Source organism: Lepisma saccharinum, chromosome 13 (assembly GCF_977018435.1).
Source record: "Lepisma saccharinum chromosome 13, izLepSacc3.1, whole genome shotgun sequence".
Lineage (NCBI taxonomy): Eukaryota > Metazoa > Arthropoda > Insecta > Zygentoma > Lepismatidae > Lepisma > Lepisma saccharinum.
Window position 1 is genome coordinate 21,227,023 of NC_139241.1, and position 25,964 is coordinate 21,252,986.

Genomic DNA, 25,964 nt, shown 5'->3' on the forward strand with positions numbered 1-25,964 from the left:
GCGGATATCGCCCACATTCCTAAATTTAAAGGCGACATTGAGGCTCAGTCAGCTGAAAAATATCTTCCGGAGCTCAACGTCAGCTTTGAACTTATGCAGGTACCCGAGCATTATAGGCTAGAGTTGCTTCCTAGAGTCTTCACTGATAAAGCTGAACACTGGCTTGCAGGAAATATTGATAGTTTCGTGAATTATGCTGACTTTTGCGCCAGGTTCAAAGAAGAATTCGCTTCTGAGAAGGCTAGACAACGGCAGCTAACAGCTGTGAGGAACAGGAGATATTCCAGAGTTGTCCACGAAAGTATGGAGAGCTTTGCCTGGAGCGTTTATGCAGCCTATAGAAACTTGAGTGATAACTTTAATGAGGGAGATGTACTTAATTTGATCATCGGACAACTTCCTTATAGAATGCGAAACCTTTGTTTAGCACATGCGCCTAGAACGGTAGATGACCTAACTCATTTCCTGAAGGATTTTGAAATCTACGATGAGCCAGATGCATGGAGGAACAAAGATGAACCGAAGGGAAAAGAACAGAATCCCTCAAGGAACTATAAAGTCCGGAACATAGAAACGAGGTCAGAAGGTAATTATCAGCGCCCTCAACGTTTCACTAATGAAAGAGGAGGCAGGCGTGATTTTAGAAGAAACTCTTTCCGACCTTACCAAAACCAAAGACGTAGATCTCCTGACCCAAGAAGGATCCGTGAAGGTAGAAGTAGCCCTAGTCCTCCGAGACGACGATTTACGGGTGAGCAGAATGAGATTCGCGGACCTCCATCTCCTAGACAAAACATTACATCGGAGCAGGAGGAGGCCCTAGAAACAGCGCGGGAGTTTCATTAAAATCAAAGGTCCCAGTCTAGCCAGACAAACTAGGACCTTGTCTAAATGCTTCGTTCCTGTTTAGGCAAGGGACTTCGATGGAGCGGCCCAAAATTAATAGAAAAAGATGTCCATGAGTTATTAGTAAATTTCCAGCTAACAGAAACTGAAGAGACCATTTTACAAAATGAATTGAAGTTTGCAAGGGAATCCAAAATTAGATACAGATCTCCAGTGGTGAAAGCTAAATTAATGGACTTTACAGTAACCTGTGTGATTGATACTGGAAGTGAATGCTCGATCCTTAATTATTCAATCTGGACTAAGTTAGTAGATAAGATACCTGGCATACAGATCCAGAATGTTCCAGAGGTGCGATTGGTAGATTTCTCTGGAAGTCATAAGAAGCGTGTCATCGGAAGTAGACGTGTGGGACTGGAGATCGTAATTGTGAAATATATTGTTACAGATCTTCTTTTAGTTATGAAATTCATCGAGCAGCACGATGTAGAGATGCGATTCAGAAGAAGCTCAGTGGAGTTATTTTTCGGGAGAACTCCTGATCATGAGGAAGGGAATCCTCTGAATATTGAAGGAGTGCGGTACATCCACATGGCCCAGGAAGAGGATGTTGAGATGTATAAATCCGCAGACCTACGACGGAAAGTAGAGTCAGTAGATATTTTGACTGGTTCCCAAACACAGGAGTCGAGAAGTGTGCTGGACTGTACTCTGAAGAGAATCCCTGAGAAGTTCGTGCCAGTGAACGAGTCAAGAAACCTCATCTCTATGGTTTTATTTGTCGCCGAAATCTTAACTTTCTTACTTATAGAAATGTATCGTTCTTCATTTTGAGCAAAAATATCTTTTTTTGTGTGTGTCATATCCAAGTTTCCGAATTAAGAGATGAAAATCGTAATTCGATCCATTATGAAAAAATATGGGGACAAATTTGGGCTTTTGAATTTTGAGGTTGGAAGCATTACAGATTCCACTGATGAAACGACCGTCTGTGTGCGAATGGTGAAACACTTAACGATTCTCGTTTGTGAAGTATTGATTGCACACTGGACACTCGACAGTTTCATCAAATATTTTTTGTTCGTCTGATGTCAACAAATTCATCGGTGTGGATATTTGCAAGAAGCTGCCAATTTTCTCAACCTCCTCTTCCATCTTTTCAAAAAAAGTGTTCGTTAACATTCGGTCCACGGTATATATATGGTTTATTTATTTCATCTTGTCGTACGACAATGTAACCAAAACTATTTGGTTCATGAAGCTGGTATAGCGTTGTGGAGGAAATTTCTGGATTTGGTTTGCAGGAGGACAGTGGCTTCAGAAATGATTCAAAATATGCGACGATAATGGCTGGATGATCAAACAAAACCTTGTACATTTTGAATTCTTCGACTTCGTTCTTTTTGGACATCAACATGCGAGCTGGTTTGTTGTCACCGCAATATATTTCATGTTCGACACGTTTTTCAATAGCAATTTGCCGTGCGGTATATATTTGGTGATTGAATTCTCTTCGATCATTAAACGTGGTCAAACACCTTGGACAAACCTCGATGTGATTTGCATACCTCGTTGCTTGACTTCTGATTACTCGTGATAGTGAACGAATAAGGCAGTAATGGTGAATATTGTTGTTTGAAATTTAAAAGAAGATTAATTATATGAGCATTATTATCGTTGATATAATTTATCCTGATGGGATGCACAAGATGTTTTTCTGACGTATAAGAATATACATTAATAGCAATGCGTTTTCCATCAGAATCTCGTGCACGCGACTCGAACTTTGATATGTCTGACAATGCCACGGGGTATTCAATGCTAGACAGTACATTTTCAAACTCTGTCTCGTACTGCTTGTAATGATAAACTCGCTCTGGATTATTTTTCCAATGAACAGGATACAGAGCTGCCAAGATGCACCAAAAAAAGTATTTTGAGTCATTATTTTAAATATTTAACACTGCTTTCTTGCTTTGAATGTTCGGTGGTAGAGGGACGTAACTCGATACAGAAAAAGGCATTAATTTGTTCACGTAAACGGTTAATGTATGAGGACTACCACATAAAGTCCATCCCGACCCCTTAGCCTCGAAAGTGTCATGTTTCATAATCAACTCATTTGACAGATTAGAGTAAAACTCGTCCACATTTTCAACATCTGCCAAATAAAGAGCCTGGTTTTTGGTACGATGATAAAAAACTTTTGTTGTACCATCGACTTTCTCATATTCGGAACATAAATCAACGTATACTTTTATGGAATTATTTTCAAGATTACTTTTCAAAGTATTCAGTACAAAAGTTTTCGCTTCACGCAAGAAACTAGGAATGTCACGGCCTGCTTCCGACGTAAATGATAAATCCTGAAGTCGACCATTAAATGCAGACCTAACTGGTTTATATTTATTATTTAATTTAATTTGCTTTGGAGCAGAAGCTTCAGCTTCAGAATAATCAATTTTTCTTTTAAATGTTCCTTCTCTGGTCGATGGAATGCAAATTTTCAAATGTCTACTTATATGTGGAATGCTAATTTCTTTTCCACATTGAGCACAAGCTTTAGAAGGTAACAAACGATTTGCTCCGTTACACCTTGTCTTATGTATCGATAAATTATTCTTTGAAATTAGTTTCCCACAAGTGATCCCAAATTAGTTTCCCAAAAGTTGTCACTTGAAATATCGAATATCCCTAAAAACGGAGAAAAATAAGCCAAAAAAAAACATCTATGTGCAAATGAAATAACTGACTGAATTTTATTGCCCAATTCACTTACCATGAGGTCTACAGTGAAGGTGTGTGAAATAGAGTGCTAAAAAGCTTTGGGAAGGTAAAAAATGAGTATGATAATGGGAATGTTGGTGGGTTGGAGTTTAAATTTAAACATGTACACAGGGGAAACTTTACTTTTTTTATCTATGAAGGTGCTAAGGTGCTTTTTCTTGCAAACAATATATTTCAAATTGGCCTTGCACTTCTTCAAAAAATGACCAAATTTTAAACATGCAAAACAATGCTTTTTATCTTTTAGAACCTTCTGTCTTTCAGAGAGATACATTTTCTGGGCTTTAAAGCAATCATATGAACTGTGCTTACCACCACAGAACACACAACTTTTCTCCCTACCACCACTGACACACAACAAATCTGTCGCACTGGGGATAACAGGCTGACGCGGTGGAGAACACCTTTTCTTCCGAACTTCCACTGCTGCACCATCCAATTCAAATCCAGCTGCTGCAAGGTTGATTCGTTCTTCTCCTTCCACTTCAGCTCGCAGGAATGACATCAAGGACTGCATTCTTCCGGTCGGTGTTGTCTCATTATTTTCCTCAGCAGCAGACAATGTTCTTCTCTGCCACACACGCATCAAATCCTCTGGGAGACTGGACTCCACCAATGGAAACAGCATTGATGCATATTTGTCGCTGGTAACACCCATCGATTCTAATGCTCGAAGTTGGGACTCCAGTGTGTCAAACAAAGTGATCAAGCAATTTTTTTCTTGGCGGTTCAACACCAATTTTATCAGTTCACGCACGTACACTTCCATGAGCATATCATCGCGACAGTAACGTGATTTCATGGACTGCACAACTTTCATGTAATTTTCTTTTGTTGGTGGAAAACTGTTCACAAGCTGGCGCGCACGAGAACCTTCAATTGTCGCTTTTATTAAATACTGAAATTTGTCCTCTGCAGAAATTGTATCAGCTTCATCGTTCTTCTTGAATTGTCCCCAAAAATGTAACCACTCTTTCAAGTCCCCTCCAAACTTCTTCAGTTCGAATTTAGGTAACTTGAATCTTCGATTCTTTACTTCCGAAAACGACTCGCCTTGACAGCAGTTTCCTTCCGACAACTTCAAAAAGGTAGACACTTCAATATGTCGCTTGTTGAACAAACACTGATAATCATCTGACAATGACTGTTCTTTCTCTAACTCATTTTCACTAGCACCCGATTCCAACATCAAATCAAAAACAGTTATGTCAGCGGCATGCAGATCACTTGCCTTATTTTCAAGCAACTGGATATTTGCTTGAATAACATTCCTGTCCGGAGTTTGAATCGCTAATTCATTTGCAATCTTCTCCGAAACACGTGTAAAGGCTGACCTAGCCACTGCACGACTTTTCTTGAGACGATCAATGTCCGTTGACATTTTTTCCGATATTTGCACTTACTTTTTCTCCGGTCCAACACAGAAAGAATAGACACGTCATGTCACGGTCGCCAATAAATTTTGGATCGAGAAATAAAAGACTCGCTCCTAAAGCTCTTTTCAGTTCTTACGTCGTCCGCTCTAGAAGCTGGCAGGGGAAGTGGGGAGCGGGGAACGTGCCGCTGACCAACCAGAGAACAGACCACCTAGCGGTGGAGCCGAGAGTTACGCATTTGCGGGAGGAAGCTGCAGCGGTAACTTCGTTCTGCACGTTGCTGTGTTGCCAATTCACCACGTTGCTGATGGTATTTTGCCCCAGTGTTGATTCCTGTTTGTTATGAGCGGGATGTAGGAATAACATACGTGGGAGTAATTGTTGTCGCGTCGTGTATTACCTAACTGCATTGTTTCTTCAATAAACGTGTATGTGGCATGTGATGTGACGTTTATTTGTACTCTCGTTGTTCCATAGGGAACTTTGTGCTTATTAACGCAGTAAGCATAGGCGCCGACTCCATGGGGCTTGGGGGGCTCGAGACCCCCCAATGTTAACGATGGGGGGCAGAGCCCCCCAAATAATTTTGCTTAAGAGTTCTAATGTATTATTTTGCTTCTCTTGTCAAGTTTACTCTGAATTGTGCCACATGAACTTAACTTTAAATACACATTTGAAATGTTCTAGACTAGACCATCACCTTTGGGGGGCTGAGACAGCTAAACCATCAACTTAGGGCGGGCTGTGACCAGAGAAAACAAAACACATGACTTATTACTATATACTAAGTATATAATTATGAGTATTGTTAAAATTTTTATTAAAAAAAGAGTTTCAAAAGACGATGTGCATGAACTAGGGTAGTGGATGGGACGTTCGGGCTACATGACATTCCGAACGGGATCATTGATATATTAGAAAGATCTGTTTTGCGCTCCTTGGTAAAAAATATTAAAAGTCGAGAATATTTTGCTATTATGGTTGACGAAACTTGTGACATATCCATCCGTTGACAATCAATATTCTGCATTCGAACTGTGAATAAAAAATTTGATATTTTTGAGGAATTCATGGGCTTTTATGAGATTCCGAACACTGAGGCCAAAACTTAAAAAAGGGAGAGAGTGAGTCATTGATTAATTTATTTCAGTGATCAGAGCCCCCCCTAATAATTTTGACAAGTCGGCGCCCCTGGCAGTAAGTATCGTACGATGGTGAACAGGAAAGAGGGTAGTTTATAGCCAAGGCAGGAAAATAATCAGTAGGGTTCATGGATATTATCAAAAGGAAGCAGAAAACAGTGGTCCCTTGGTAAGTGTGTACAAAGTGCAACAGAGTGTGTTGGAAGCTTTTGAAGTGAGTACGCGAACTGTGCAGCGTATTGTTAGGGAAGGCAAAGACAGTCTTGAGGCGTCGGGTTCCACGTCATTTGAATCACCGCGCAAACGAATCAAAAGGAACAGTATCACAAAGACAATCGACGGTTGGGATAAAGATATAGGGTCAATCCATATGAACTCATACAACATGGTTGCTTGACCATTTTTAAAAAAGTTTATTTTTTGTGTGGTGTTAGCCTCATATGTTGACAGTTCAGAACCACTGTTATTTTATTTTTACTATCACCGATTTGAAGATGGCGGGCATTTTTTTATCATGGCGCGCCATTTTCTCCATTCGTAAGCATCAGCGGCAACTTTTTTATCTCAGCTCTGGTAAGTCCTACGACAATGAGACAAAATCTGTGATGTTAAGCATATTGTAGGCTAGAATTATATTTGTGTGAAATTTTCTAAATATTATTTCTTCATAATAAATTTTTAGGTGAAAATTGTGTATTTTAATCGCTCAAAATTACATTTTCGGACATTTTTTTGGAGGGGAAGGCAGTTTGTTTCACACTTGAATTTTTTTGTGCAAGTACCTGTGTACCAATACAGTATATCAACATTATTTGAAGCTTGAGACTTTAATATTTTTTTGTCTACAGGGTCATAAACATGTACTTTTTGTTAAAAAATTCCAAGTTCAGGGTCAAATATCTCTGGAGGGCAGTTGTTTAAAAATCTGAAATTTGTACACAATACTGTACTCCATGATAAGTAACTTCAGTAAAAATTTTGAGTTTGAGATTCAATTGGTTTAAGAGATACAAAACTCGTGAAAAATTCAATATTTTGCATTAAATATGGTATGCCTAATTTCATTTCTTATTAACATTTTGTGTTAAAATTCTGCAAACTGTAATTTGGAATGTCAATGAACAACATTACAATCCTGAAATGGATCTGCAAGAAAGTATATGTACGAGGGCGTGCTGAAAAGTAAAGCTTCCTATGTTTTTATTTTCTTTGTTACCTTGTAAACGCATTTTGGATTTTGAGTAACCATACTTTGCACTTATAAGACTTTCCCGCTACTCAATTGAAGGTTTCAAACTTCTATCGCCAGGGTGTGCTGAACTATTGCGAGGAAAATGGCAGCATGTAACCATGCAATGTCGGTGGAGCGCCTGAAGTAGCGTGCCGTGAAACGAGTTTATAACCGCAGAAAATGTGCTACAAATTGATATTCATCTAAGACTGAAGGCATTTTATGGGGATGAATGTGTAGACATCAGTACTGTGCTATCTTTGGCTGATCATGCTCTTAAAGAAAACCCAAGCTGAACACGATTCTGATGACCTCCATCAGTTGCAGTTCGCGGACATTCATTCCATTCTCTCACATAGCTGAGATTTCTTCAGCTGGGGGTTTTCTTTAAGAGCATGATAAATTAAAGATCGCACAGTACTGATGTATACGAATTCATCCCCATAAAATGCCCTGTCTCACATGAATGTCAATTTGTAGCACATTTTCTGCGTTTATAAAGTCGATTACGGCACGCTACTTCAGGCGCTCCACCGACATTGCATGGTTACATGGTGCCATTTTCCTCGCAATAGTTCAGCACACCCTGGCGATAGAAGTTTGAAACCTTCAATTGAGTAGCGGGAAAGTCTTATAAGTGCAAAGTATGGTTACTCAAAATCCAAAATGCGTTTACAAGGTAACAAAGAAAATAAAAACATAGGAAGCTTTACTTTTCAGCACGCCCTCGTACATATACTTTCTTGCAGATCCATTTCAGGATTGTAATGTTGTTCATTGACATTCCAAATTACAGTTTGCAGAATTTTAACACAAAATGTTAATAAGAAATGAAATTAGGCATACCATATTTAATGCAAAATATTGAATTTTTCACGAGTTTTGTATCTCTTAAACCAATTGAATCTCAAACTCAAAATTTTTACTGAAGTTACTTATCATGGAGTACAGTATTGTGTACAAATTTCAGATTTTTAAACAACTGCCCTCCAGAGATATTTGACCCTGAACTTGGAATTTTTTAACAAAAAGTACATGTTTATGACCCTGTAGACAAAAAAATATTAAAGTCTCAAGCTTCAAATAATGTTGATATACTGTATTGGTACACAGGTACTTGCTCAAAAAAATTCAAGTGTGAAACAAACTGCCTTCCCCTCCAAAAAAATGTCCAAAAATGTCATTTTGAGCGATTAAAATACACAATTTTCACCTAAAAATTTATTATGGAGAAATAATATTTAGAAAATTACACACAAATATAATTCTAGCCTACAATATGCTTAACATCACAGATTTTGTCTCATTGTCGTAGGGCTTACCAGAGCTGAGATAAAAAAGTTGCCGCTGATGCTTACGAATGGAGAAAATGGCGCGCGCCATGATAAAAAAATGCCCGCCATCTTCAAATCGGTGATAGTAAAAATAAAATAACAGTGGTTCTAAACTGTCAAGATATGAGGCTCACACCACACAAAAAATAAACTTTTTTAAAAATGGTCAAGCAACCATGTTGTATGACTTCATATGGATTGACCCTATAACAAGAAGAATTATCCTCGGGTATTATGTAAAGGGCGAATATCCAACACTGAAGAAGTTTTTGTTGATTTGCATACACAAATAAGCTTTCAGTGGGGGTTTCGTCGTTGTGGAGGATACTGAAGTACGTATATGGGGTTAAAGTACAAAAAGAGCAATGACGGTAAACGATTTCTGATGGAGAGAGCCGATATAGTTACAGCCAGAGTAACGTTTTTGCGAAAAATGGATCTGCTAATAAATAAGGAACCTTTTGCCCTATATAGGTATTTCATTTAGATGAAACGTACATGCATCAGAATTACGCTCCAACAAAAAACTGGCAAAATAAAGAGGGTAGCCTACGTGGAGTTTAAAAGTGCCCGTGGGTAAAGGTGGGCGCATTATTGTTTGTCACGTAGGTTCCAGTCACACTGGTTTTCTACAGTAATGTAAATTAGTTTTCAGTGGTTTTTGCAGTTTTTAGACCCGCTTGACGAAAGGAACATCAAAAACGCAGTGATTGTAATGGACAATGCTATAGATACCATTCGGTACAGTTGGAAAGAATTCCTACAACGTATACACTTGATATCGTACACTTATCGGTATTCTACTGACCACAAGATGGGGATAATATGCATTCTCAGGCCATACGCGAACAATGGGACGTCTGTATTTCATGGTTCTTTCGATTTCAACTAACCTTTCCCGCTACTCTGTCAACGCTGCAGTCTCTCTCTCTAACCGGCCTGTCTCGTTGCGCTGGATAGGTCGTTTCCCCACTCTCCACTTCCCCTGCCAGCTTCTAGAGCGCACGCTGTAACAACTGAAAAGAGCTTATAATATCCTTTTGACTATATTCTCAAGAACATGTGCACAACACAGTAAAAAAACATGACAACCTTCATACTTTTTGCCCGGGATGGCAGTAATATAACACAGCATAGAACAAACAAAAATACTGCACAGGCTATTGCCCATAATACATACTAAACAATATTTCTAGGTGCCAACTCACATAATATCTAACAATATGCATTCTTATATTACGTCTTTGTGGTATAGTGTTGTACATGATCTTGTGGTTACTGAGACGAAATTATCTATTCTGTTATCGGACGATAACTTATGTATTCATTGTAAATGTGAGGGGACGATGCAACATTGGTTAAGTGAATGTATAAGAACTAGAGAAACTTGGAAATATTTATATGTCCTAGTAGGCAAAATGTGTCGATTGCCGCCTCATTGCATTAACGTACAGTTTCAATTGTTACCTATGGCCTCCCCGATAGAGCAGCGGTAGCGTTGTTGCCTTGTAATCAAGGTGTCCCTGGTTCGATACCCGGTGGAGGCACAAGTGGTTCGGATCTCACTTTAAACTGTAGGCCCAGTCCCGATTAGCCTTACTGTGCATAAAGTGGACTTAAAACAACAAATCAACAATCAATTGTTACCTAACTTTCACTATTATCCTGAGACTAAATTGAAAAGTGTGCAGTGGATTTTTGGTCATTATATTTGGTTTTTTTATGCAAATATAAGGAAATGGAAATAAGGAAATCGACATCCACCTGTGCACAATGGTACCTAGTACCCTACCACTTTTCCCACTTGTTTATATTTAATATTCTCTTCTTTACCAGAAACACATATAGTTACAATACACATTTGACTGGTTACACATCAAACCAGCCAGAAAAAAATTCAAAATGCTACCAACAATTCAGATTTTCATGAAACTTGGTGCATTTGTTAATACTACCAAGGCATGAACACATGCAAACTTTTTCTTCTCTACAACTCATAGTTACTGAGAAACAGGAGGCTAAAGTTTCAGAATTTTGCACAGATCGGTCATTGTCGAGGCCATGGTAGTGCCCTGCAGTGCTTAACAGAAAAAGTTATATCTGAGAGTGAAATCGATATATCACTTCATTTTTTATTCTAAATTTCATACATATATGTATCTACCATTAAAAAACTTGTCACCAAGATTCCCTTGCACTGAGAGTTAGAAAAAGTTTTGTATTGTAAATAAAGTTGATTTTTTTGTATCAACATCTGGCGTTATTAAAATTGCATTGTCACTAACAGGCACTGCAATAATCATGCCAATTTTTTTTTCTTTCAAATTGAAGTTTCAAGTATGTTCTAAAAGGCTATAAAATAAAATTAGAGGATTTTTCACTGCTTGTATTAATAAATCTTCATTAAAACTAATTTTATGTACATTCATATGGGTTATTCCATGCCAAATTATCACACAAAAATGAATTAAGACTTACTGTATTAATGCACCCTGGATTTCATTTGGCAGACTAGAGGATCTGACATCTGAACTCGCAGCCAGTATAACTATATGTGGAGCTCGTATTGTCGTCCCCTTCTTTTTGCGCAAGTAATGTATAGAAAAATAAGTACACCAGGGTTCCCATGTGAACTTGAAATGTATTTTTAAAGAGTTTTCCAGAATCTTCAATTCTTTTCCAGAGTAGTCAATAGACAGTGTAGTATTATTTTATTTTTTACAATAGCCTCCATTTCCCCTTATAGCCATATCATCACCACCTTGTTCTTCTTCTTCTTCTTCTTCTTATTATTATTATTATTAGAGATGAGTTGGACTAGCTGATTCTTTGATTTAAATTTTTTGGGTGCATCGGCCTTTGTGGCCCTTCTAAATATATGGGGAAAGTCCCTTTATCAAAAAACCCTAATTTTAAAATAATAAAAAAAGAAAGGTGTAAAGAGACCTTGGAGAAAGGTTAAAAATGCAAGTTGTAAAGGGACTTTCACAGGAGAAACACAAACTTTAAAAAAGGCAAGGATAGTATCAAAACTTCCTCCAAAACAGTGTAAATGGCCTGCTCTTCCCAAAAAGATAAAAAACATTTAGTAAAACACTGTCATCAACTCCCAACATGGATGGATGATAAATCGTTGGGAAGATTAAAACTTTGTCCGAGGATATGAAAATCAGCACATGCGAGAAGAATGTGCCGAACACTTAATACAACATTACAGGTATGGCACAGCGGAGAGTCCAGCTCTTGCAGTAAATGGCAATGTGTGAGACGGCTGTGTTATGAAGCAGAGTTAAGATGATTTATTCTCAGCGAGAGAGAGAACGAAAATGAGGTGGCAAATATTTTCACACTTTTGAGAAACAGAAATTTACAAATGGACACAATATCAATTAATCTGTAATGGAAAATAAATATATGTTACAAGCCTATGTCTTAGTTCAATTCACTTCAATTAAGTGAATTTTCCCTGAGAATTTTTCCTTTTTTAAAATTCCCCGAGATTTTCAGGTTTTCCAGGTGTGTGGGAACCTTGTATTCGCCTGCCTGTACTCCTTAGGTTGATATCCCCATCCAAAAATCAAGAATAATAGTAACTAATGATCCTTTAAAAAAACAAATAAAATAAAATATTGTATAAATTAAAAATATTGAATAAATACTAGTATCTATTCAATATTAAACAATATTGAGTGTTTGTACACATTATTTGCTACATGTGAATGTGTGGTTACGATCTGCCATTGACTTGATTGCTTGTACACATCATACATTTGTTACTTTACAGGTTATGTGCCTGTTATACCTTCCATCCTGTACAGATGGCCCCTTTTGGTGTCTTCAGTTTTAAAGAAAGAAACCTTCATGTGCGCAAGGAAACAAGTGTGCCATGTGTACAAAAACAAACAAGTTAGTGGCAGTTAGGTTCATTTTCCACTGTACCAATCTAAAAGACATTGAAGCCCATGCAAGTCATGAAACCCCAGATTTATTCTAGGATAGCAGCTAGCCTCAAAGCAAGTGAGTGCCTAAGCATCACACAGATGGAAGCATGTAATTTGTTACCTGTTTCAAGAAGGCGTGGTTCCACTTGTGGTGTGGCTGAATGACAGAAAAAAGAGAAAGGATGGAGGTAATGGGACTTTGTTTGGTATTTCCATAAACAGTGGCATTAATATAAATCCCCCTATTAGTGACCATAATATCTAAACAAACCCTTACATAGCACAATGGCTCCTTTGTTGTATAAGGCCTTCATGGCACAGTGCTATATGAACAGGACAGGGTGCTATATACCTTTACCTATCATGAAACCCTATACTATTATTATTCAATCAGTCATTGTGATAGCAAAAATTTCTTGACCACAAGCATAATTTCTTGACTTTTTATTGACTTTCTTGAATGGTAAGTTAATGTCTGGGCCCTTTCCCCTTCTTTGTTAGTTCTAGGTCCTTTATACAAAACTTAAAACTATAACATAAGTTAATACTTAGAAGTTGTTGACAGTTTTTAGGTTTAGGATCTTTACATAAAATTGAAAACATAAAGTAAGTTGATAATTAGTAGTTGTTGATAGTTTCCTGATTACATGGCTTTTGCTACCTACTGAGATAAAAGTTCATGATGAATAGTTGATAATCTTCTCTTCTGCATCAACAGCCTCCTGTTCCTATATCTTATGTAGTTATTGGAGACTCACAGGTGAAGTATGTGTCCCAGGTGTTGGTTTCCTGGATACAAGCTGCGAGGTCTGGAAGAAGTATTTGTGGAGATAAATCCATTATTTTATGTTGTTGTTCTCCACATGGGGACCAACAACATACCCTGCTATCCCTTGAGGAGAATTCTGGATATGTACAGGCAGTTGGTGGCAGCTGTCCTGATGTTTCCATTGTTGTCTCAGGGATTTAACCCCACCACAGCAGTTTGCTTACTGCAGAAGGTGACTTGCACATTACTGTTCTCAATGAGACAACACACATTTTCAATGAAGGTCTTTTACCATTTGCCCAGGAGCTCCCTTGTCTATGGAAAACATTTCTGAGTAGCAGAAAGATTTCCCAGGATGGACTCAATCCTTCTTTTCCTAGATTTAAGCTTCTGACAAATGCAGTTATGCAATCTGTTCAGAAGAAAGATTCATCAGATAGGTTTCGTGTGTCAGACGTAAAACAGTGGATCCTCAGCAAGGTATGCTGAACACCCCTGCTCATCACATCATCACTACAGATAGGTCTAGGTATACACACAGCCATCAATCATATAATAGAAAACAGAACACACATGCATCATCTGTTAGTTTGTAGACCAGATGTTTGTATTGTGAGGATGACACTGCAGCAGTATGTCAAAGTGTGTTATCTTGCTATGCTGCTGCTTTGACTCACGTAGCTCCCACGAATGGTGACATGTCTGGCAAGAATAGTATTAAGTACAGCTTCTGTCATTCTTCAAGAAGAATGCATAAAAATAACCAAAAAGTACCAAGGAGCATTTCAACGGATTGCCAGTCTTGATATATACACCAAAATTTTCAACAAAAATAAATCTTCCAGCTTAGTAAAAAAATGCAAAAAAGAATTGCAACTCTCCTCATAAGAAAATAAAACCAAATTCAGAAGCAACTTCCATAATTTGCCAGTCCTTCACGTTGCCCCCCCCCCCCTTCCTTGTTCACTTGACAGGGAACCACCAAAACAGACTGTGAAGCACACCAGAAGAGTAAGTTATTGAATAAACATTTGAAACAAATAGCAACGAAGTAAGTAGAAATCGAAACTACAATGTCATAATTTTATGTAATTATTACTGTTTATGACTGACTGACTCTCTAGCCTTCTTAAACCTGAAGGTTCATGGCTGCAGCAACACAGGTCTTCCATCTGTTTCTAACCTGAGCAAGATCTATATACTCTTTTCCATCCCTACCGATTTCCTTTAGGTTCATCTCAACGTTATCCCTCCATCTTCATCTTGGCCTCCCTACAGGTCTCTTACCATCAGGTTTCCCATCAAGAATCCTGTAAACTCTTCTTTCTTCTCCCATTCGTGCCACATAGCCTGCCCACCTAAGTCTACTAAAATTACTGTTTATGTCATACAAATTTCGTTTTTTTTTTTCATTTTGAACTGTAATTTGATTTTAGATCACATTAAGGTTTTGAACTTTTTGCCTTGAGGTCCAGTCAGAATTTTAAGTTAAAAAAAAAAAGTGGTATCCTTCTTTCACCACTTATATTTATTGTTAAGGCAAATAACCATTGTTTCGCGAGTAATTAAAAATGTCCAAATGTGATCCATCATGTGACTGCATGAATACAGGAATAAGTTCATTGGGAAGAAATTTGACAGCAGTGAAGAAAAGTATTCCACAGAGTCACTTTACTTTCTGTAACGTCACTTCAGCTTTTCACAGTTACAGCTGACAAAAAAATCACTCCCTTCAGGCTCAACTTTCATTATTATTTTGGTTTCAGAAGTTCAGATTTGTTTTCTTTGCCCAAGTATGTGCAAAGGAAGTATTCCATAACGATTTTATTAATTGCGTGAATGGCTCTTGTAAATGGAAGACAGACAGGGGAATGAACAGAAAGAGGAAAGAGAAGGAGCTCCCTCCATCACCCCCCCTCCCCCCCCACACACACACACAATTCTCAAATTTTAATGCATCTTACAATGTGGAGACAAAAATAATTATTTTTTCAAACTATCACACTTGGTGTTGCATCTGCTCCATATGAATTTCACAGAATATCAGAGAAGAATTTACCCTGGTACCCTGTCCAAAATTACAGAAAGTAAATAATATACACATGTAGCAAGATCTAAATCTTCATTAGGAGTTATTTTATATGTGTATTAGGGACCATACTAATCAATAGCCAAGAGAAATTAACAACTCCAATATTGAACGACTGTAAAATTATGGAAGGAATGTGAAACGTACATTTTTCTTCTAATTTTAATTGACTGATCCAAATACTCTAAGTCCAAAATTAGTAAATACAGAAACACAGTGTTAGAGTGCCAATTTAGAAACAGATCTGCTTTAAAAAAAATATAATATGCAGAGCTACAGAGCAATGCATTCAAGTGTAGACAACAAGGTGCTTGCAGCCCTACGTCAACACTGTAGACTGTCTGTGAATCAACTGCGCAAGTTTCTGTAACTAGTTTAAAGAGTGATTTATTTACTTATAATTTATGTAACAAGGTGTTGAAAGAAGTAGAAATTGCACAACTTGTGTCCAAAATCCGTTCCAATTCCTGTGGCACAGACGGCATAAACCTAAAAATGATAAAGCTAATTCTTCCACACATTCTTTCACCTCTTACTCACTTGATAAATTTCTCGTTACATAAGAACACCTTTCCCCTTGCATGGAAGGAGGCTAGAATCCTGCCCTTGCCGAAGAAACGACACGTGACCGACATGAACGACTTACGACCAATTAGTATATTACCTGTCTTATCAAAAGTTATCGAGAAAGCAGTGTACAAGCAGATAGAAAGTTTTGTTACCAAAAATCAAATATTGCCTGCAGTACAGTCTGGTTTCCGACCTTCCCACAGCACCGCAACGGCGCTCATGAAAGTAACAGACGACATTTTACAAACACTAAACGAAAGTAAGGCTGCAGTCTTGGTGTTGCTTGACTTGTCCAAGGCGTTTAACCTTGTATCTCATCAGCTACTCCTTTCGAAAATGAGTTACTACGGTTTTTCGCCGGGAGCAATAAAATGGTTCCAGTCTTACCTTACTGGGTGAGTGCAATCGGTGACGCTTCCCTCAGGAGCTACATCGACTCCCCTTATGATACCCTCATGGGTTGCACAAGGAAGTATTCTAGGCCCTTTTCTATATTCCCTCTTCACCGCCGACCTACCCCTAAATGTACGACACAGTGTACCTCATTGTTATGCAGACGACACGCAGCTGATGATGCCAGTAGACCCCAGAAATGCAAAACCAGCAATTGGTCTCCTGAACCGTGACCTTCATGCTATTTATAAATGGTGTAAACGTAATGGTCTTGTGATCAACCCCTCTAAATGCTGCTTTACATTAATTGGTTCTAGCGCTGCCTTAAATAAAATTCAAATAAATGGGTTATCAATTAATATTAATGATGAGAGGGTCCCACACTGCACAACTGTTGAGAACTTAGGTGTGATATTTAATGAGAAACTTGACTGGCAAAACCACGTAACGTCTCAGAGTTCAAAAGCTTATGGTATACTTAGATCACTCTATAAATCATCGCACTTACTTTCGACTGATGTTAAATTGCGCCTTATGCAAGCTCTAGTTCTTCCAATTTTCGATTACTGTGACGTTGTTTACGGTGTTAATTTAACAAAAAAGAATGCTAAAATTGCACAAAAAGTACAGAATTCTTGTATACGTTTTGCATTTAGCTTGAAACGAAGGGATCACATACTGCCTTACTTAAATGACGTTAATTGGCTGAATATGACACGACGCAGAAAACTTCATCTGGCCTGCACAATATTCAAAATTCTGCAAACAAAAACACCCACATACTTATACGACAGACTCCAATTTAGACACGACATACACAACTACACGACTCGACACTCTAAGAAACTTAATCTGGACAGATTCTCAAAATCCATATTCCTGTCATCCTTCAAAGCTGCTTCTGCATATTGTTGGAATGCGCTGCCACCAGATGTTACCTCGTGTGTGACATATAACAGCTTTAAAAGGGCAGTAACAAAAGTACTTCTACATGAGCAAGGACAAATCATCAGTACACATGACTAGATTCAGCATGCTTACGTTGAAATCAAATCAAAACAAAAAAATGAGCAGATTCGAACCCAAGATGAACATTTTGATGTGTATGAATGAGAGAAATTGTTTTTTTTTTTATCTTTTTAGTGTGTTAATTACTGAAATATTTAGAAGTGAAAATGTAATGGAATTCGTATGTTATAGTAGTAATTGTATTTTGTCTGTTTTATTGTAGTAGATTTTGCGGGTTAAGTGGTAGAGCAGCCACAGGCTGAACTTCGCCCATGAATAAAGAAATTCTAATTCTAATTGCACACACATTTTTGACAGCTTTTGATGAAGTTACCCAAAACTCTCTGCACTTTGCATTGATTAATGTTGGTAATTTCTTGTGAATGTCACGTTTCAGTTCTTCCAACATGTGTAGATATGACTTGTACACAGCATTTTTTTAATCTACTCCAGAGATAAAGTACTCCTCCATGGCCGTGTGGTCTAAAGTGCTGTGCTTTGGACTCCGACTGCCGGACGACATGGGTTCGAGTCCTCCTGGGTTCAGACTCTGGGTTCTCGACCTGTGTATAGGACCGGTGGCAACTCACCTTTGTGAGGAAATTGGGGAGCTACGAGTGAGTTGCATAACCCAGTCTCAGAAACCTGCTATAACTGATGAGGGTTCGACGTGCTGATCCCACATCATCCCATTACCAGTTGAAGATCTCCACACCTCTAGGTAGGATTATGGGAGGGAGACTGGCAGTCGGGAGATAGGCCAAGGCCCTTTGAGGGCTGTCGAATCATGGGGTAGAGATAAAACTCACAATACATAACAAGTATCCCAAAACTTCACAGTCACCAGACTAATAAACAGGCACACAATAAAAAACAAGGACTCTTATCACTTCACAGTCTCATGTCTACTTTCAGTACTTCTGTAAAAAACAGTTTCTAACCCCCTCACCAGCTTATTTAGTGGATGTCTTTATAAAGATGTATCAAGAATGTGTGTGCATCAAAGGTGACTAGACACGTGCAACAGTTGTGTTGTACTGAAGACAAGAATTAATTCAGTCTTTGAAAAATGTAAATGATTGTATTATGATATGGAATAAATGTATACACTTAATATATGTAGGAGAGATAAGCTTGTTTCACCAGAAAAGCAAATAACCTCATGAGATAATGCAATGGAGTGGAAAGTGAGCTTGACATTTTGGTACAATCACAAGTTTGCAATAGATACAGTGTGTGACATTTTACACATAAGATATAAGGTTCTAGACATGCAACTGGATTAAAATATACATAATAGAATTACTTTGTGGTGTTTGCTAACAAATGAAAACAACTTGTATATGACATAGCCTGAATGGATTAAGGAAAATGTGTTATGTGTATGATCTTTAGAAATGTAGTAAAATTTGGCATCAATTATTTGTGAAGCATTTAGGCTATAGATTATACTTATTTTTGTTGGCAAAATATACAAATTATAAACAATTGCAATACTGACAAAATGCATGAATACATGGGCAACATAAGATACCTATTTATTCTTTAACAGGAAAGGCACACGCTCATTTACATATCTGGTATACAAAGATTTAAAGAAGAAACTAGGTTAGGTACGAGAAAGAACTCTCACCCTGCAAGATGTACATGTACAAAAAGCATTTAATTCTGTGTAAAAATGGGTGACTTACAATTATGAAACCGATTATTCTTCAAAAATCTTACTATCCAAATCACACTCATGGAGATCTGAGGGAAGCTAATAAGGAGATGGAAAAATTTCCTCTCATAACAGAATGTGAGTGGGTTAGGCAGATTGTGTTAGATTGCTTTAGAATTTTTGAAAATTTTATTGTAATTTATGTGTATAATATTTGTTAAAAGCATCACATAAGTGCTCCTAGCTGCTAAAATTTACAAGCACAAAGTTCCCCAATGTATTATTGGTGCAAAAATTAGTGTCGAATGTGACAATTAGAAAACATTTCTTTAGTTATTTTTATCTATTCAAACTACATTATAACAACAAACATTTGATCATAAGTGCAGAACATAAAAAAAGAATTAAATTGAAGTTTGGCATTGAAATTTCCCCTGCACACTGTTACTACTGTATGAAGACATTTTTTTTATTATTTGGTTTATTTTACTTCACTTTCCTTCAATTTCTGGCTAATTGAAAGATGGGGATGAGTGATGATAGTGAGGCATTTCATGAAGTGTCCTTACTCCATGTAAATAACAACATGAATTAATCTGAAAATTATTATTGTTTTTAATTGCATTATTGTTTGTGAATACATATTTCATCAACAAAAAATATTAGCTTCTGAAGTCAAACGTTGCTACATATCACATTTTCATTAATACTTTTCATGCATTCAGGCTAGACCATCAACTCCAGTACAACACAGCACAAATTGTTGAAGTTAGTATAATCAAACCACATTACAACGCAAAAAAACCTATACGAATAGAAATCCGAAACATGGGAGAAGACAACGTAAACTATTTATTACACCTGTTAGGTAAAGAAAATTGGGCTCTAGTATTTCAAGGAAGTGAAACCGAAAGCATATGGGAGAAGTTCATGACCATACTAACTTACTTCATAAATCTTGCATGCCCCTTAAAAATAAAGCATTCAACCAAACAAAAAAAAACAAAAACAAAAAAAAACTTGGGTCACAAATGAAATAATACACAAAAAGAATGACCTCAAAAATATTTATGACACAATGTGCATAACTAAGGAAATCAAACTTTGTGAGTCATATAGAATAAAGAAAAATGAATATGAAAAATCCAAACACCTCAAAGATAATATCAGAAATAATAGTAATACATCAAAGGCAATTTGGAATATCATAAGTGAGCAAAGAGGCAAAAAAAAAACAATAATACCACATTATTTGAAAATGAAGTAGAAATAACTAGCCCTAAACACACTGCGGATACATTCAATAAGTATTTCTCAAACTCCTATGTAAACTGTCCCATTGACCCCAAAAGTGCCCAAAACAACTAAAATTGAATCAAATACTTTACTGAACTCCATTTATTTAGATGAAATAACCTTAAATGCACTAGAAACTACGATAAAAAAATTAAATAATAAGAAATCAGCAGGTCCAGATGGTTGGTCAAATCATCTAATTAAAAAATGTTCTCATTACATTACCACTACAGTATGCTATAAATGCCTCTATCAATAAATGCTATAAATGCCTCTATCAATAAATGCTATAAATGCCTCTATCAATAGTGGAATTTTCCCAAAAGTACTGAAGAAAAGTATAATCAAACCAATACTCAAAAAAGGAATGGAGACAGAAATAAAGAAAATTTAGACCAATAACGATCACATCATCTTTCTCAAAGCTGTTAGAGAAAATCATGTGTAATAAAATATATACGAATTCTGTGCCAAACATAACATAATTAGTCCACTACAACATGGCTTCCAAAAGGGTAAATCAACAAGTACAGCTACTTCTCCATTTATTGAGATAATTATAGATGCATTAGAAGATAATGAGATACCCTGTGCTATTTTCCTGGATCTGCCCAAAGCCTTTGACTGCTGAGACCACTCTATGCTCAAGCAAAAAATATACAATCTTGGCATTAGAGGAAATACATACAAACTGATAAAAGCTTTTATCACGGATAGACCACAGTACACCCAGATACTACATACTGAAAACTCCGTGGTTCACAAAATTATATCTGACACTGAATATGCAGAAGCAGGAGTCCCTCAAGGCTCCATACTAGGCCCACTACTGTTCATACTACGGCCCCTGGCCAAATTATTAGACGCACCTCCAAATTTTATGCAAAATTTTAAGGATTCTATTATCTCGTCTAATTTTTTGTTATTCTCTATTTCATTTATTTATATTTTATTACATGAAATATTACATTGATTACATGCTAACCTTAACAAAAAACAACAATTACTTGATACATTAATAGTTACAAATATAATTTCTTAGTGTGTCTTGAATATTAGCTATATAATATGTACATATGACTGGAAGTCAATTTTAATATTTGGTTGAGCTGCCTTTGGTCTTTATCAGTGCTCGGATTCGTCTTGGCATACTATCAGTGCATGCTGGTACTGTCTCTTTCATATGAGGATGGTGATTCCACACTGGAGAGTTTCCAGCCAGGGCAGGAGAGGGACATTTTCACTCTGTAGAAACTGTTTTATTGATTTTGCGGTATGGCATGAGGCTCCATCCTGCATGAATACGAACTGTTCTCCATTTGGGAAACATTCTCTTATTTGAGGTAGCAACTTTCTTCTAAGCACTTCCCTATACTGTTCTTGCGTCATTGTTCCTTGAACCAAATACAGACGTCCTGTACATTTGCCACTAATGACTGACCAAATCGTAACTTTTATCGGATGTTTGACAGTCTGCACAACACAATCAGGATTGTATTTTTCACCTGGACGTCTTCTCACAAACTGAGATTTATTCCCCAAGATTTCAAATGTGCACTCGTCACTAAAGCAAACAGATCTCCAAAAGTTCAAATCTTTTTCTTTGTGAGCTTTTGACTAACGAAAACGTTTACGAATCATAGCAGGGGTTAATTTTGGCTTCTTAGCAGGTCTGAGTGCCTTCAGGTTCATATCAGAGAGCCTACGCCTTACTGTTCTTTCAGATGCACGAACACCACTCTTTCCAAGTTTATCTTTAAGTTCCTTTGTACTCGCAAATCTATTCGTGAGGCAAATGTTCTTCAAACAACGTAACGATCTTGGAGTAAAAATTGTTTTACGTCCACATCTGTCCTTCCTTTGTGGCTCACACTGTCCACCATATTCAATTTTCTTCTTTATTCGCCTCACCGATGCTTCGGACACATCAGATCGTCGAGAAATCTCATGATTAGAGAATATTTTTGTCTTTATTAGTGCCTTATTTTCAGCCATTTTCTCGGTGTCAAGTCGCTTTTTTTACCCATGACTCCATAATGTTAATAATTAAATTAAAAAAACATACTGACAGTGTACAAAAACAATATCACTGCAAAATTTAGCACAAATACGATTCACTATTCGCAAGACGTCCTCCTCTCAACTCAGCTTGAATTGGACTGCGGCATGTTCGTTCAACAACAAAGACATTTGGTGTTGGCGGTATTGTTTGTAACAACAATACCTCCTCTTATCATATTGTTCATTACAATAATGAAAGTTCAGCCACAAAGAACCCTATTGCAACATTTTAAATGTGAATAGTAAGCGAACTGTTAAAATTGTCAACTGTGTCGAAATACATTACTATGTATTATTATCACTATTACAATTATTGTTATCAATGTTGTGCAAGAAAGTGCATTTGTACGTATTACTCGCATTTGCCAGGGTTCAAATAACATACAGGAAATTTTTCAGATAACTAATGGTGAATTTTGTATAATTTTCCACTTCAAAACTATTATTTTAAAAAAAAATTAGGTGTGTCTAATAATATGGCCAGGGGCTGTATATACCAATGACTTACCCGCCCCAAACAATACAAATATTTTAATATACGCAGATGACACAACCATAACATGCAGTGCAAATACACAAGAACAATTAGAAAGACAAACCTACATATCAGTAAATATAATAACTCAGCACTTAAATTCATATAACGTGAATGTAAACTATCAAAAAACAATGTATATGGCTTTCAATCCTGGAAATAAACCCAATTTTGATAATATAAACTTACAAATAGATGATTTAGTTATTGATGACAAATTAAGATGTACATATCATATTGACCATGTATGCAAAAAATTAGGGAAAAACTTATATCTCCTAAAACTCCTAACACAATATCATGTGTCTGAATTAAACACAAATCTATACTATGGACTTGTATATCCATACCTAGAATATTGCATAATAGCATGTGGAGGAGCTGCGCAGGAATACACTCAAAGATTGCTTACTCTACAGAAAAGAGCAATATGGTATATGTTCAAAATACCAATTAGAAACTCATATAGAGAATTATTTAGAGTAAATAAAATTATGACCATATATTTCCTATATATTTACAAAGTAATTGAATATGTATTAAAACACCATAAATTCAACCGTCCATCAGCAAAACACATGTCAAAAAGAGAACTTCCACATGCAAGCACACAGACTTGTTCTCTCAGACAAATCACCTCATGTTGCAGGAATAAAATACCATAACAAACTTCCCACACACATCAAACAAATTACATAAACTCACAAGAAATTGAAAGCAATTAAACAGTATTTAACAGATATACCTCTATATAATCTCAATGAATTTCAAAAGTTAAACTGAATTAGTAAATTGAAGCATTTGAATTCTTTTGATATTGTATGTCTCATATATTTGGATTTTCTCTTTTACGAGTTTAGTTTGTGACACTTATAACTGTTTATGTTTAACCCATATGATGTATTTGTATTTTTGTGTTTGCATTTTGTTCTTTTCATTGTAATCCTACTCAATTTGTAATATTTAGTATTGTATGATGTTTTCCACACCCATGGATATGCGTCTACGGAAATGAAGAATTTATTATTATTATTATTATTATTATAAGGATGTACATAGCTACTTTTACTTGAAAATTAAGCACAAAAAAAAATAGGAACCAAACTGAAGTTTGAGATCGAAAAACAATAAACAATCCCAAGCTTGCAATGTAATTGTCAGCTTTGATTTAGAACTTAATAAAGTAAAAGGATTTCACCAGCAAACATTTTGGCCCAAGTTCCTTTTGTTTTATTACGATTCCATTATGCTACGAATGCAATTTTTACATGGTTCGATTTCGATGTATGTCTGTTAACACATACTGCGAAGTTTTAGCGATTACTTAAGATATTGTTTAATATATGCTTTTGTGGTTAGGTTAAGTAGGTTAGGTTTGGTTCCCTTCGCATTAACATAAAGTCCCTAAATGCATTTTACTAATGTTCCGATTTACTTCTATGGTATTGGTGCCCCGAATACGGATAACCCCACGAACCATTTACGGATAGCCCCAAGAACCATTTCAGGAGAGGTTAGGTTAGGCAAGCATAGTTAAAATTTTGTTCGTAACACAATGCGAGACAGCTTTAAAAAAACTTGCAAAACAACCGCGTGGTTGGAAACACATCAAGCGACATCTGGTTACTGTAGAGCGTCGGAAAGATACTTTTCTTGAGATGTACATGAATTTGCGGTCAAATATATTGCACGATGGGAAAAAAATATATGCACGGCCTTTCAACAATCTACAGAAACTCAATACCGTAAGTAATTTCTCCCGTAAAAATGAAGAAATTCGTTTCTGCGAGATCGCACCGTTACCACATCGACATTCATTCCCATGCTTCTACGATAGCTAGTTACTGTCGCTTGTCGACGGATAATATCTTGTGCATGAGAGATGCGTAAGGTAATTTTTAAATTGTTTTTTTCGAGTCCAACAGTGTTCATTAATTTAAGGAAGGTTCAAATTCCGTGTGACAATGATTTTCAAAATTCTACAATAATTAGTCTTTGTGCTAGGAGAAATCATAAAACAATTGGAACCGTTACACGGAATCTCGTTTAAGAATATTATGTTGTTTGTGAATGTTTCTATCTCGCAAAGATGTGAGAAGAAAAGAAGTGGGCGACTCCAGAACATTTATTTTTTATTTATTTATTTTACCCTGGTTTTATGCTAATCTCCAAAGCGAAAAATATCCAAAAAAAAACACAAATTTTACCTTTTTTATAATGTGAAAAATAATTATTTCTTTAATAAGGACCAAAACATCTGAATTTTACCATCTTTTTTTATAGTGTGCTTTTCACTACTTCGATAGTCTATAGGGCAAAATCACCATATTTGAAGCAAGTATTTACAATTATCATATTTTTTAAAAAGAAAATAGATGTGTATAGTACTTACTGTACAGTACAGTGCAGTGAATGTGTGTGTATCTACAATTGAAAATGTAGATACTGATAAAAAGTTATTACCAGTGGCAGTATATATATAATTATTTCTTCCAAATATATATATTCTGAAATCATGTACTTCTGAAAATGTACATGTCTGTAATTTTTTAAATAAAATAAAAATGCTATATTTATAAAAATATATATGATTGCTCTTCAGGATGTGAAGCATCCAAAATTGAGCATAGTATATGAAGTTAATTTTTATATATATATATATATATATATATATATATATATTGAATAATAGCCAAATTGGAAAAGCAATCAAAAGTGTCAGTGTCAATAATGTATATCAAAGTTACCTTGAAGAGGTTTTTTTAAAAAATGAAAGAAAATCTTCAATTTATTTTATATGTTAAAAGCTGCTGCCACAAAAATACAGTATTAAAAGAGAAAAAATTCACAAGTCAAGCATTGATTATGCAAACTTATTTTGCTTCTGACGGAAGTCAAAGTTCTCCCTCTGATGGAGGGAACCCAA

At 36.4% G+C, this 25,964-nt stretch overlaps 1 protein-coding gene across 1 annotated transcript; it reads right to left on the bottom strand.

Annotated features, from left to right (window-relative positions):
* Nucleotides 1–3,475: 3,475 nt before the first annotated feature.
* LOC145996718 (uncharacterized) lies at nucleotides 3,476–5,014 on the bottom strand. Its single transcript, XM_083133243.1, has 2 exons — nucleotides 3,946–5,014; nucleotides 3,476–3,540 (listed from the first exon to the last, which is right to left on the bottom strand). Exons 1-2 carry the CDS (start codon nucleotides 5,012–5,014, stop codon nucleotides 3,476–3,478), a joined length of 1,134 nt encoding a protein of 377 aa, XP_082989369.1.
* Between the last annotated feature and the right edge of the window lie 20,950 nt (nucleotides 5,015–25,964).